This window comes from Nycticebus coucang, chromosome 6 (genome assembly GCF_027406575.1).
Source record: "Nycticebus coucang isolate mNycCou1 chromosome 6, mNycCou1.pri, whole genome shotgun sequence".
Taxonomy (NCBI): domain Eukaryota; kingdom Metazoa; phylum Chordata; class Mammalia; order Primates; family Lorisidae; genus Nycticebus; species Nycticebus coucang.
The window spans coordinates 56,530,655-56,545,977 of NC_069785.1; the positions used below are offsets into that span (position 1 = coordinate 56,530,655).

The following is a 15,323-nucleotide window of genomic DNA, read 5'->3' on the forward strand; positions in this document are numbered from 1 at the left end:
TTTGCCAGATTGTAGACTTCACAGGGGCAGAGATAATATGTGTTTTATTTAACAGTATTATTATCAGTCCTTACAATGGTGCCTGGCACATGCTAGGCCTTTGATTAGTAGCTACTTATTAAAGGAATGTATGAACAAATAGCATTAAAAGCCATTTGTATTATATTGCCACTTAATGTATTACTTGTAAATTTGCACATTTTTTACTAAAATAAATACAACTTTACAAATACGATTGAACCCTTATTTCAGCGGTTCTCAACCTGTGGGTCACAACACACAGGAACTATATTAAAGGTCTGCAGCATTAGGAAGGTTGAGAACCACTGCCTTATACCTCCTTTTATCCAATTTTTTTGTTGAGGATTTTTGCATCTATCTTTATAAGAGATATTATTCTGTAGTCTTCTTTTTTTATTTTTTTATTGACTCATAATTGTATACATTAATTCATTTGGGGGTACAATGTGCTGATTTTATAAACCCTTTGGAATGCTTACATCAAACTGGTTAACATAGCCTTCACCTCACTTACTTGATTATTGTGTTAAGGTATTTATACTCTACTCTTAATAGATTTGACACATACCCTTGCAATATACACCATAGGTGAGGTACCACCAATTACCGTCCCTCCCCTCTCCCCATTCTTCTCCCCTTCATCTTGGACTATAGTTGTGTTTCATCTTTCATACGAAAGTGTGGGTGATTATATATTTGTTTCATAATAGTATTGAGTACAAGATAAAGTATCCAATGTACTCAGTATTATTATCCAATTTAGTCTTCTTTATGTATACTATCTTTTTTTTTAATCAGGAAACTGTGAATTGACTTAATATGTTATTTATTCTTGATTCAAAGAAATTTAAATGATGAATCAATTTCCTCCTTTTATGAGCTCAAGGTGCTCTCCTTATGTTGTGTCACTTATGTTGTTACTTTGTGTCAGTTATATAAAAGTTAATATCCTACAAATCATGTGATGGTAGTGCCTATGCACAAATGAAATCTTGAGATAGTGTTTTTGCTTAAAATTTCTTTTTATCAAGGGTGGCGCCTGTGGCTCAGTGGGTAGGGTGCCAGCCCCATATACTGAGGGTGGCAGGTTCAAACCTGGCCCTGACCAAATCGCAACAACAAAAAAAAATAGCTGGGTGGCAGGCGCCTGTAGTCCCAGCTACTCGGGAGGCTGAGGCAAGAGAATTGCCCTAAGCTCCAGAGTTGAGGTTGCTGTGAGTTGTGTGATGCCACAGCACTCTACCGAGGGCAATAAAGTGAGACTCTGTCTCTACAAAAAAAAAAAAAAAAAAAAAATTCTTTTTTTCAATAAAGTAGAAATTCATGTTGAAAACTAATTTCCATATATTCAAATTATATTTTTTTTAGAAGAAAGAATTCTGAGTTTAAATGATAAAGGTAAAGCTTATACAAATTTTTTAAAATATTAATTGACCTTATTAGACAAATTGATAGATGGCAATTGATAAGGGATATTGATGAAACACATCCTCCTTTTGATGAGATGTTGGATTAGAGTAGTTCAATGGGTATCAATGGTATTTGCCTTATTTGAGGTCATGTTGAGGTTATATTTACTTAGGTAGTGTTCTCCATCCCATACAGGATTATATTACATTTTTTTGATTGAGAACCCACAATATGGATGAATATGAGAGCTATTATCGTTCTTTGATGTACACACATACACACACACAGTGTATATATGTATACATTCATTTTGTATATATAGAGAAAATACTTTCAGTCTTATATTCTGGCATGGAATGTTTATAATTTAATGAAGAGACTTATTTACATATTCACTGAGCTTATATTCCTAGCAGCCTTACTGTGTAATTGAAAACACATGCAAAGAGAGTATGTGTTCAGGGCGGCGCCTGTGGCTCAGTGAGTAGGGCGCCGGCCCCATATGCCGAGGGTGGCGGGTTCAAACCCAGCCCCGGCCAAACTGCAACCAAAAAATAGCCGGGCGTTGTGGCAGGTGCCTGTAGTCCCAGCTGCTCGGGAGGCTGAGGCAAGAGAATCGCGTAAGCCCAAGGGTTAAGAGGTTGCTGTGAGCCGTGTGACGCCACGGCACTCTACCCGAGGGCGGTACAGTGAGACTCTGTCTCTACAAAAAAAAAAAAAAGAGAGAGTATGTGTTCAGAAGCAGTAGAAATTTTCTTTTTTGCCTAAGCTTCCTTGGTCTAAAGCACAGAGCTGCCGAGGGAGCGTTCTGGAGTGCTGATAAGTGGATCCACCACAAGCCATTTTACTAGAGAGAGTGAGGAGTCTTTTTTGAAAGAATTCACTTAGAAGCAAATAGTGAATAGAAGCTATCCACTTTGCTTCACAAACAACAGCTGAAGGATGCCTGTGAGGTGTGATTTTTTTTGTTGTTATATTGCATCTACTATTCAGGTTGATCTGTGCCATTCTCAAAATTGGGATGGGGAAAGTGGAATGTTTGATAAAAATGAAGAGACTTCTCACAGAGGAACACATATCATAAGACATACATGAAGGGCCCTGGGCATGGTTACCGTGGCACTGATACAAGGAAGTGTATTTCCCACCCCCCCAATACTGATCGAACCCCACACCCTGGTGGTGGAGCTTTGATCCCAGCCTACAAAAACTCATAAAAAGAAATTTCACAAATAAAAGTATTTATGAACTATCTAATCACTGCTGCGGCCTCAGTGTAAAATGAGGTACTTTGTTTTGTTTTTTAGATACATTGTTCTTTTTATACAAAATAAAATGTGTTTGGTTTTAGGTTTCCTCAAGAACTGAACATGGGGAAAATAAGTGCTGAAATCATGTGGACTCTTTTTGCTCTGGATATGAAATATGCATTAGAAGGTAATTACAAATATTTATACTTATTAGAATACATATTTCAGTTAAATTGTGATTTTGTGTTCTTGGCTTTATATGTAAATAATTGATACATTAGAACATTGATTATTGTGATCGATTTAGTTCTAAAACTTATTTCCGCCTATCAGGAGATAAAGGTCTCAAAGTACTTAAAAGCCCTAAAGAAGTCTTAAAGGCCCAAAGTATATACATTTTTAATCTGGCGTCTAAGCTACAGGATCATAATGAGTATTTTACTTACAGAGCAGTGCTCAGAGGCAGGAATGCTTTTTACACTGTATCCTCTATTCAGGTTGATCTGTGCCATCTCAAAATTGGGGTAGAGAAAAGTGGAATCTTGTTGTTGTTGTTTTCCATGAAACCACCAAAGGGGTGAGTGAGTAAAATCAGTCCAGATATTTGTCTACATGAACTTGGAAATCATATCTGTGTGTAGGCAGGTTAAAATCTGACTAAAGATTATACAGAGACATTGGAAAGGCTTTTGACCAGAAACTCTTTGTAAGATTTAGTCACAGTAAGTCCAAATCTTACAAAGTAAAGCAAGAGAAATACAGAGCTCAGCTAAACAACTCCATAAATAGTTTTTTTTTTTCCATAAATAGTTTTTATGTCCCCACAGTATGTTTAGAGTTGGAGATAGAACCCTAAACCAGGTTTGGATCTTCTAGCCACTCAGAGCCTTGTACAGAAATCTCTTTGCACTTACTCAACAAATATCCTGGGTGGACATAAAGTTTGTGTGCAAGTTAAAATAGTTTAACATAGTGAATTGCATCCAAACTTTATGGACATGCTGTATATTGAGCCCATAGATACTAGAGACCACCAGTGCGTGCAGTGGAGGGGATGTAATAGTGACCAGGAGAGCCATGGGCCCTGCCCTCAACACGGTTACCGGGAGGGGATAGAGAGGTGAGACTGAGGATGATGGAATGTCTGGGGGAATCACCTAATCAGACTTAGGGGCTAGGGGACAAGGTGAGCTTTCTAGAGGAGGTTTCCTTAAGGTAATGTTCTCTTGACAAAGACCTGAAGGAGAAGTAAGAGCAAGATGAGCTTTCGGTAGAAGACAGAGCCTTCTGTAGAAGGCAAGGACAAGGTGCATATGAGAACAGAAAACCCAGTGGGCCTGAGGAGCACGAGGTAACCAGAAGTGACTGTGAGTGTGGAGCAGCTGGCAGGGACCAGCACACAGAGCCTGTGGGCCACAGTGTGGGGTTTGACTCTCTGCTAAGAGAAATGAAAGGCCTGAAGAGTTTTCAGCGAGGGCTTGTCTTGTTCAGATTTGCAACTTAGAGAAGGCGTTTTTGACTGCAGTGTGGAAGGGGGACTTAGGTTAAACTGGTTTGGGCAGTTCATGCTCTTCCTGACACCACTTAATAGCTTTTCTGCAGTGTGAGTTCACTGCATGGAGATGCCTGGGGAATATTCAGTTTTCCTTATTTGAAGAAAAAGATACAATAGATTATAATAACTCACTTTTTTAAAGTCAAGGGCTCCCACCCACAAATCGAGAGGTTTATCTAATCTTTAAAATTACACCAGAACTGCTCAGATGTACAAACTCCTTATTCTGCAATGAGGTGTTTCTTCTCTGCTGTGTTAATGGCCCAGTCCTCCCACCTCCACCTCCATCTTTGCCCCTCACCAACCACATCCTTTTACACTACTTTGCTTTGACTGTTTCTTTAGGATCCAAGAATGATCTTAAATCAGACAGGAACCACTAGTCTACTAGAAAAGAAGTTTTTTCAGATAGACTTTACTTCCCTAGACCAATCCGTTGCATGCACTCACCCCTTTTGAATGTCTGTTAGACATCTCAACCTTCATAAGGTCAATATGGAAGTTAATTTCCTCTCTCAAAACTTGCTTCTTCCCCATTGTTTCCTATTGCAATTATTGTCACCGCTGTTCATCCAGTAACTCACGGCAAGCGTGTAGGGGTTATTGTCAATTCCTTTCCTGTCGTTGCCACAAAGTTCACTCCTACATTAGAGTTTATTTGCCAGTTGGTCTATTCCTGGATTTCACACCAATCTTCACAAGTAGCCTCCTCAGAGAGGATCTCCCAGTGCAGCACCCTAAGCTCAGAGGGTAGGGCACCAGCCACATACAGCAAGGGTGATGGGTTCCAGCCTGGCCAGGGCCTGCTAAACAACAAGACAACTGTAACAAAAAAATAGCCAGGCATTGTGGCGGGCACCTGTTGTCCCAGATACTTATGAGGACAATTAATGACAATTAAGGTTATGACGGGGGGAAAGCAGAAAGAGGGACGGAGGGAGGGGTGGGGCCTCGGTGTGTGTCACACTTTATGGGGGCAAGACATGATTGCAAGAGGGACTTTACCTAACAATTGCAATCAATGTAACCTGGCTTATTGTACCCTCAATGAATCCCCAACAATAAAAAAAAAAAAAGGAGAAAAAAAAAAGAAAAGAACTTTAACCTGTACAGAAATTTTTAAAAAACTAAAGAGAAACTGCTTTTTGACCAAAAAAAAAGAGAATCACTTAAGCCCAAGAGTTTGAAGTTGCTGTGAGCTGTGACACTACAGCACTCTACCCAGGGTGACATAGTGAAACTCTGTCCAAAAAAACAAAAAAAGTCCCTATTCTATATGAAATCAGCACATTGCACCCCATAAATGCATTAACATATACATGATCTATATGTTTAGATTTAATAAATAAATAAATAAATAAATAAACCAAACTAGGTTGAATAAAAGAAAAAGCAAGTCCATGAAAATAGGGGTAGTTTCTGTGCTTGTTTGAAATAAAAGGCATCTAATGTTCTAAAAATAAAGAGGATTTCCCCGACCAAAGCATCTGTAGTTGCTCACAGGAATAACTTTATTTTAATCCTCTGAATAACAACTAATTATTATCTTTAACTCATTTGTTCATGGATGCTTGTTCATTTATTATTTCTTATATATCTTCCTTACCACAGTATTAATTTTTTCCTATGATTTTTACCAACATATCTTTATTGCCTAGAAGGATGCCTAGAAATAAAGTGACTCCAATAACTACTTGTCAGATAAAGACTTTACGGGGTAATTTCACCTCAGTAGAGAAGTAGAAATGGCAGTGGGGGCGACTTCCAGTTGTGATCTGCTTTTGCTGTGTGGTCTTGGAAACATTCAGAGTACAAGACCTTTGTGTTTTATTGTCCTCACGCGTGTTTGAGTAGAACAAAATGAAATGCATTTTGAAACACTTACTGCTTTTTTGTGGCATAATGCTGTGTAACTCAAATATTATTTAAGCTTGGTAAGTAATTTTATCATTTATGTTTTATTAATCATAAAGTAAATTTAGCTGGGGATTTAGGCAAAATTTTACATATTTTTTCTTTTTTTCTTTCAAATTAATATGAGGGTAAAACTTTTTAGATTATGTTGTTCTTACTTCCAAGGTAAAGTTCCGGTTGTAAAAGAGCCCCTCTCCCGGGGGTGAGCTGAACGCTCTCTCATTGTGCACATTAGGTGAGAGCCCACTGAATGAGCTCCCTCCTTCTGCCCATCGCCCTTCCTCTTCCTCCTCACCTCTGCCTCCTCCCCCTGCCCCCTTACTAGACTGTATTTGTATTTTATCATTCCTATGAGTGTGTAATTGTTTATAGATTGGTTTCGTATTGGTATGTAGTCACTGGATATTTATTTTTCCATTCTTGGGATACTTTACCAAGAAGAATGTTCTCCAACTCCATCTGGGTAAACGTAAAAAATGTAAAGTCTCCATCCTTTTATGGCTGAATAGTATTCCATGGTATACTATTTGTCAATCCATTCATGGGTTGATGACCATTTAGGTTGCTTCCAGTACTTGGCAATTATAAATTGGGCTGCAATGAACATTCTGGTACAAATGTTTTTGTGGAAAAATTATTTTTGTTCTTCTGGGTAGATACCTAGTCAGGGCATTATGAGATCAAATGGTATGTCAACTGTTAGTTCTTTTAGGATTTTCCATACTTCTTTCCATAAAGATTATATTAGTTTGCAGTCCTACCAGTAGTGTAGAAGCGTTTTGAGACTGCAGTTTGGGACTTTGTGATGTGGGCTATTCTCACTGGATTTAGGTGATATCTCAGGGTGGGTTTGATTTGCATTTCTCTGATGATTAAAGACAACAAGGATTTTTTCATGTGTTTGTTGGCCATTCATCTGTCATCTTTGGAGAAGTTTCTGTTTAAGTCTCTTGCCCGCTTATAAAGGGGGCCATTTGTCCTTTTCTTGTTGTTTAATTTGAGTTCTCTGTAGATGCTAGTTATCAAGCCCTTGTCAGATTCATAATATGCAAAAATCATCTTCCATTCCGAAGCCTATCTGTTTGCTTTGTTTGTGGTTCCCTTAGCTGGTTCAGAAGCTTTTCAGCTTGATCAAATCCTAGTTATTTATTTCTGGTGTTGCTGCAATTGTTGGGGGAGGGATCTTCCTCATAATGTTTTTTCCCAGACCAGTATCTTCAAGCATTTCCCCTACACTGTCTTGTAGAATTTTTACTGTTTTGTGTCTTAAATTTAAATCTTTTATTCAGTGAGAATCAATTTTGGTCAATGGTGAGAGATGTGGGTCCAGTTGCAGTCTGAACATGTGACTAACCAGTTCTCCCAGTCCCATTTGTTAAATAGGGATTCTTTTCCCCAGTGTATGCTTTTGTTAGTCTTATCAAAGATCAAATGGTGATATGTGGTTGCATTCATCTCTAGGTTCTCTATTCTATTCCATAGATCCACATCTCTATTTTTGTGCAAGTACCATGCTGTTTTGATCACTATAGCCTTATAGTATAGCCTGAAATATGATAGCATGATACCTCTAGATTTGTTTTTATTTCTAAGAATTGTATTGGCTATTTGGGTTTTTTTCTGGTTCTATTTGAATCAAAGTACTGTTTTTTCAAGTTATTTAAAGTATAACATTGGTGCTTTGATGGAGATTGCATTAAATTTATAGATTGCTTTGGGTAGTATGGACATTTTGGCAATGTTGATTTTTCCCAGCCACAAAGCATGGCATGTTTTTCCATTTGCAGAGCAATATTTTCCATATTTGATTGTTCAGCATACCTCATATAGATTTTGAAAAGTAAGTTTTCTTTTTAATTTTTAGTAGAATAGGTGGTCTTACTGATGACAATTTTGATCATACACTATTATCAGCTCTTTGTAAAAAAAGAACTGTGTTGACCACCTGTCAACCCTTCACACAAACCTGGCATAGGTAGGTGCTCAATAAATAATGGTTGAGTGAAACTCTAAGGTGCATCAAAGCAGTGTGTATATGAATCTGTGTGTGTAAATTAAATACATAATACAGAATGACTTTCACTCAGTTTAGAGACAGGGATTGTTCATTGTTAAAAGTCGCTATGTATTTTCCCATTCATTCTGTGTTAAAGTGCAGTATTTATCCTTTAATTGTCCATATTGATATTTGGCCAACAGCATAGTACAGCTTCAGCTCCTCAGGATGGCTTTATTTAGCCTCAATCCTAAGCCAAAGACTCTCTAATATTTAACAATCTATTTTACATCAGCACGTGGGAACACCTGTGGTAAAACGACTTTCATGAGATGGAGCCAAATTTTAGCCACCAACAGATGTCATGGGCTGGTTAATAAAAATCAGCAGTCAGGCTGTATAATCTAAAGTCTAGAAATGTTCTGTTAAATTCCCTGTGGAACAAGGAAAAATAGATCAGTGACAGTTGATGCTGAGAAATAGAGCAAGATAGAGATGGACTGATGTGTTTCAGCCCCACCTGCCTCCGCATCTTCTGCCTTTCTCTCCCTGCTCCCTGTCTGCCCCACAAGGGCTTCCCAGCAGATGAAATACATCTGTGTTTGGGACATCCTGGTTATCCCAGCCAAAAGAACTGAAATTAAAAGAAGGAAGGAAAAGCATTCAGATTAAAAATGGGAGGTGTGTGGGTGGTAAGTAAATGCTGCCCACCCCCAACCCCCATAAGGTGGCAGTGGGGAAAACATAGAAGATGATTAAATAGGAACTAGAAATGAAGCTTATCACCTCTGCCTTTTACCTTCTAAACATGTTTCTCAGACATTGAGGCGTTTCTTGCCTCCTTTCATCTTTACTTTGAAGGACAGCACTGGTACTGATTGAACTGACCTATACTGGGAGTCGCAGAACCACCTGTGCACCTGCAGGAAACACAGTTGACACTTTCCTCCTCTGGCAGTTCCCGTCTGTCCTGCCTGCCCCCTCCTCTATTGCAATTAAGTTGAAACCACTTGTTTTATATTTCTGGAGTAGATATGAGAGTATAAGCTGTGTGTGTAATTAACTTAGGAATGTCCTGACTAAAATACTTGGTTTCTACAAAACAGAAAAAATAGACATCCAGGAGTGTTTGTAATGCTTTTATTCATGCCAACCTTTGACCGTCCACTAACTCACCTTATTATCTATGTGAGAAAAATATAATTAAAATGTATTGACCTGAGTAATAGACAGTGTTCCTTTGATAAAGATAAATGTACCAAAGTAGGTATATAATTAACCAGTCAGCCACTTTCTTGGGTTCATCTTGAAAAAAAGATTAAATGGCAAAAATAAGGCTAAGCTGACTTCTCAGACTGTGAACATGGTCTCACCAGCAGGATAAGCAAATCCATTTGTTGAACACACCTCTCATGTGTTTAGCAAATTCAGTTGAATGCTAAATCTGACATTTAGGAAAATCTGTAGTCAACAGAAATGAGTTTCCAAAACCCCATTGAGCTGGTTGTTAGAATCAGAAAATGAAGCATTATCTTTTCATATACTTTTGCTACATGGTCAGTATATAAATAGAATGTAAAGGTCTTGATGGGCGTTTTCTCCTTGTCTGCACTCAGGCCCTAAGAAAATTCTAGTTAATAAAGAATAACAGTGAACGCTAACAGTTCTAGGGTTTAGTTGGGCAGCCTGCTCATCTGGGCTCCTACAAAGCACTCAACTTCCTTGCATTTTTTTCCTGTTGAAATGATATTAGAATTTAAAGACCTTATTAACTCAAGATGTTAAGGCTCTTGTTATCCCCTGCCTATTTTTCTCAGCTGAGTAACTCTGGGAATGGAAGTCTGGCTCCCTGAAGGGACATTAACCCCACACTCCCAAGAAAGGCATTCACTGATCCAGACTACTGATCTGTGGTCTCAGAGCCTAGTCTCAGGGTCTCAACCTAGTCTCTAGTCTCAACCCTGGCTGTACATTAGAATCACCAGGGGTAGAGCCTAAGCTTTTCAAAAACACTCGCAGGCTTTAATCCTATTTAGAACTTGATAGACACTGGTCTACGTGATTTACAGAGAATAACTTATTTGATCCTTGCAGCAAAACTGTGGAGTAGATACTATTGTTATCCCCCTTTTACAGATGAAAAACTTGAGGTATGGAGAAGATTTTTGCTCAAAGTCACACAGCAATTGAATGCAAGAGCCAAAATTCCTAGGGATTCTAGTATGTATCTCATATGTATGAGCACCACTACTCTTAATGTTAACTAAATTTTAGAGGCTTTTGTTCAGAGTGTGACAAAATATGCAGGCTCTAGTACCAGAAAAATGCTGAACAGCCTATCATTGAAATTCTGCCTTCTCCCAGGGACGTATATACAGATGCCTTGTAGCTCATTTGTAGACTTCCTCCAAGAATCCCTGAACCCTGGGTTCAGAATCTTTACTTGATAGAGTGGTGGTTTTTCCTGGACCAGCAGCATCAGCTGGGCAGTTGGTAGGATGCAGATTCTCGGGCTCCATCCAGATCTACTGGATCAGAGACTCAGTGTGGGGTCCAAAATCCCTGTTTTAACAAAACCTCCAATTGAATCTAATGTGCACTAAACTTTGAGAACTACTGCTACAGAAAGCTTCTAAGGATTTACATTTGCTGAAGTAGACCTCTCATGTTCTTGGCTTACCGTGATGCAAGTAAAAATTCTTTTTTTTTATTAAAACCTAGTTTATTTGATAAAAATGATCACCAAAAGAAAGTCAATCACTGTTATTCATTTAATTTTTAACTAATACAAACATGTGTCAGTCATTCAGTGTTTTCCTGGAATGCTTACTCTGTGCCAGATACCCTGCAAACAGGGCTACATGCACACGTACACAAATAGGTGTGGACCCTGCTTTGAGAAACTTTTTACTTTATAATAAGCAAGTGATTACACAAATAAATGTGTAATTATAAAACATTAATCAGTGTTATGGATGAAATTTATGTGTATTGGACTTTGCAAACTTACATGTTAAACATGTTAGGCCATTTTGCATGGCTGTAAAAGAAGTACATGAGGCTGGGTAATTTATAAAGAGAAAAGGTTTGTTTATTGGGCTCCCAGTGCTGCAGACTGTGCAGGGGTGGTGCCCACATCTGCTTCTGGTGAGGGCTGCAGGGAGCTTCCAGTCCAGGTGGAAGGCCAGGGGAGGGGGCAGGGCAGGCGTGTCATACTGTGACAGACACAGCAAAGAGAGAGGGGAGGAGCTGCCAGACTCTTACCCTCAGCTCTCCCGCGAACTAGTAGAGTGGACAACTCACCCACTGTGTCACTGGGGAGGGCACTAAGTCATTCAGGAGGGAACCACCCCATGTCCCCATCCCTCCCCCCACTCGGCCCCACCTCCAATGTTGAAGATCAAATCTTATCACGAGATTTGTGGGGGACGTATATCCAAACTGTCTCAATAATCCTCAGAATTAAAACCTTCCCACCCAAATCCTGTTCTTCTCTTAGTCTTTCCCAGCACAGCGAAATACACTACCATTTGTGAAGCGTCAGATGTTATCTAGGGTATCTTTATTTCTCTTTTTCTACCCCATCCCCAAACTCATGACACGCACAGATCTGTAAATAAATGCTAATCATTCTGCCTCCAAAACACATTTGGCTCTTACCCTTCTTTCCATCTCTACTGCCTTCAATAATTGTAGCCATAGAACCCCTTCACATAGATATCTGTGTAGCCCCCTAAGTAGTTTGCACATTTCCTCTCTCATATTCCTATAATGCATTAGCTCATAATATCCAGATTGATCTACACAAATTTAAATGAGATCAATATATTCTCCAGTACATAGACGCTTCCAAAGTCTTTCCCTTTCAATAAAACAAAATATGGGATTTTTTGGCTTTCTGTTTTTTAGTTTTCGGTTTTTGGTTTTTTACCATGGCTTACAATGCCCCATGTAGCCAGAGCTCTGCCCGTCCCTCCAACTTCATCACATTCGTGTCCCCGCTTCTCTTTAGCAACACTGCCCTCCTGCCTCTTTCTTAACTGGAACAGATTTGTTCCCACGCCAGGGCATTCATGCTTGTGTCTCCTTTCACTTTACAGCTCTTTCCCCTCTCTGCGTGGCTGGTTCATTTCCACCAGGCTCACTTCGCTGGTCACTTGCCTTTATAACCCCTCCTGGACCATCCTATTCCTTGCCACATTCCCACACACCTCTGCCCTCTTTTCCCCCCCAAATCACTAAATTTGAATCATATTGTTAGCATAGTAATTTGTTCATTTGCTTACTATTTTTTTTCTCTTTTAAAGCACTGTTAGTAAATATTCTGATCACAATGCAAAGCAAAAATGTGTGTGTGCATGTGTGTGTATATACTTTTACAGTGATACGGTACACACACACATAGATACACAAAACCAAAATTAAAATTTTAGGATATATTGATAAGGAAGCTTATTCCAAGAGTGGAATAAGTTATGAAAATATATTTTCTACATGTGTGTGTATACATGTTAGATATATACTAGAACCTCTGTAAGTTGACCACCCAAGGCACTGTAACAAACTGGTCAACATACCAGTTTATCAACATACAGAAGTGGTCAACATAAGGAACTAGGCCTACTGTACTGATACGTCCAGGTGGTGCATGTCTGGTCTATGAAAATTAGGTCAACTTAATGTGTGGGGTGGAAGCTACCAGTTTATCAACACTATACTTAAAAATAAGCTTCATAGGATCATAAATCTTGTAATCCTATTTACAGTTGAATATTCCCATTCAAAAAGTAATCATTGAGTTATTTATACTAAATCTCATAAAGGTTATATTCAGACATATTTCTATATTAATAAATTTGCCAAAATAATACACCATACACATAATTTTGCCAATAATGTTTAGGAACATAACAAAGTTTGGAGCATGGTTTTGTGTACCTAGACCTTTATTTTTATTTATTTGTTTACAGTTTTTATTTTTTAGAGACAGAGTGTCACTGTATTGCCCAGGCTCGAGTGCACTTAGCTCACTGCAGCCTTGAATTTCTGGACTCAAGTGATCCTTCTACCTTAGCCTTCCAATGTCCTGGTATAACAAGCATGAGCCACCACATCTATTCTCATTTTTAAATATCTATAATGAAAATACTATATTTCAGCATAAACATTTTTTATCTTAATACTAATTAAGATATTCCCAGATAAATATCACGTCTCTTAGGCAAGGTATTTGGATGGAGCATTTGAATATGAAAATTTATAGTAGGTCATAATTGCTAGAAGGACTATGTATAAGAGTGCAATCTAGAAAATAAGGTCAGTGTTGGTGGAAAAGAAGGGAATGAAGCTAACTGCAGTTTGCCTATGTCAATATCATAATGTTGTGTGTTTTCACTTACATGAAAAGCAAATACAGTAGAACCTCTGTAAGTTGCCCACCCAAGGGACTGTAACAGAGTGATGAACAAACAGGTGGTAGTCAACGTAAGGAACTAGGCCCATAGTTGACCACCTCCCTACATTTGTCACCTCCTAACATTGACCTGATTTTCATTGAGGGGAGCATGCACCACATGTACGTATCAGTACAGTAGCCCTAGTGCCTTATGCTGACCACTCAGTGTGTTGAGGTTCTACTCTATTAGCTTTGGTGATAAGGAGTAGGGCGCCAGCCCCATATACCGGAGGTGGTGGGTTCAAACCTGGCCCCGGCCAAACACTGAAAAAACAAACAAACAAACAAAAAAAACCCCGTCACTTGAGGAAAGAACTCAGTGCCAAAACCTGAGTTGAAAAGCTGAAAAGTACCTGGCATGTGGATGGTTATACTTAGCGGCTATATGACATGAGTGAATTCCTCATTAGTCTCCTGGCACAATGGGGGGCTCGACCTAAAGTGAGTGTAAGGAAGCTGTAAGGTCCCCAGAGCTGTAAGGTCCCCAGATAGTGTGCCCTTTGGTCCCTTGTGTACTTCCCAATAAGTTGATAGACTCTACTGATGTGTGTGCTCCTACTGATACCGGAATTTCAGGTTCTTGGTCTTGGAGATAGGAAGAATGAATCGATGGACCACAGGATCAGTGCTAAGTCAGGATTTATTTACAGAAACAAAACTTATAACAACTACAAAAACCAAACCTCCTGGCAGAAAGAACCCAGGAGGGGAACAGGCTCTCCTGCTCCCTCTTGGAGGTCTGTCTTTGGGCTCTCTGCTCAGGGGTTTATATGGTGGCAGGGGGGTTGTGCTTCTAGGGTGTGAGTCCTGTCAGTTATAGCCAGCTGTCCAATGAACTCTCAGGCCTTGGAAACTGACAGGAAATCCACCAGTCAGAAGTGCAATGGAGGAGACAGCAAGGTGCCATCCATGAAACTGACCAGTCAGAAGTGCACAGTGGAGGAGACAGCAGGGCGCCAGCATTTTCCCCGCAGGTGTCCGGCCCTTGCAGCAAGCTGGTTCCTCCATCCGCAGAAGCATCAACACCTCCAGGGCTAAGGCAGCAGGTCATGGTGCTGCCTTGTCCAGCATCACTACTACCCCGTGGCACGTTCTGCCTCCTACCCACCCCTTCTTGCTTGAGTGTTCCATCAAGTACTGATGGGTTTCTGCCTCTTTGCAGTCATTTCCTCACACACTTCTTTCTTTTAACCTGGTCCATGTTTCACATATCTTGTATAATTCCTTTATGTTTCTTGCATGTGAATGTCATCTTTCCCAATGCTATTAAAAAGGGGTTTTTAAGGATGAAACGAGACAATGCTGAAAGTGCTTTAGTATATATAGAAAATGGTGCAACCATCGCCATAAACTAAATTTAGAACATTTTCATCACTGCCAAAAGCCTGAACCCTTTAACTGTCACTCCCTGTCTTTCTAGCCTCCCTGAACTGTAGACTTAAAATAAGTAAAATTTATGATATGTAAATTATATTTCAGTAAAGCTATTATAAAAAGTAATTTATAAGGGGAAGCATTATATGAATGTTTTCTGTTATTATGATTAAAAAAAAATAGAGAAACCCCGAGAGTTACAGGTTAAAGCATTTCTTTCATAAATTACCTGTATTTTCTTTTAAAAAAAGTATTTCTTTTTAACTTTATCATATTGTTCATTATTTCAACCAAGCCATCATACAGTTATTTCTCACAACTCATAAAAGATGATATGAAAGTGTATAA

The 15,323-nt window shown here is 39.1% G+C and overlaps 1 protein-coding gene across 2 annotated transcripts in view; it reads left to right on the forward strand.

Moving 5' to 3' along the window:
• Positions 1-15,323, forward strand: part of UNC13C (unc-13 homolog C) — a 578,086-nt gene that overhangs the window by 388,495 nt on the left and 174,268 nt on the right. For both annotated transcript variants that reach the window (XM_053595673.1, XM_053595672.1), the window contains one exon: positions 2,783-2,868. In XM_053595673.1, the coding sequence (XP_053451648.1) occupies positions 2,783-2,868 (86 nt within the window). The remainder of the gene's footprint in view (positions 1-2,782; positions 2,869-15,323) is intronic.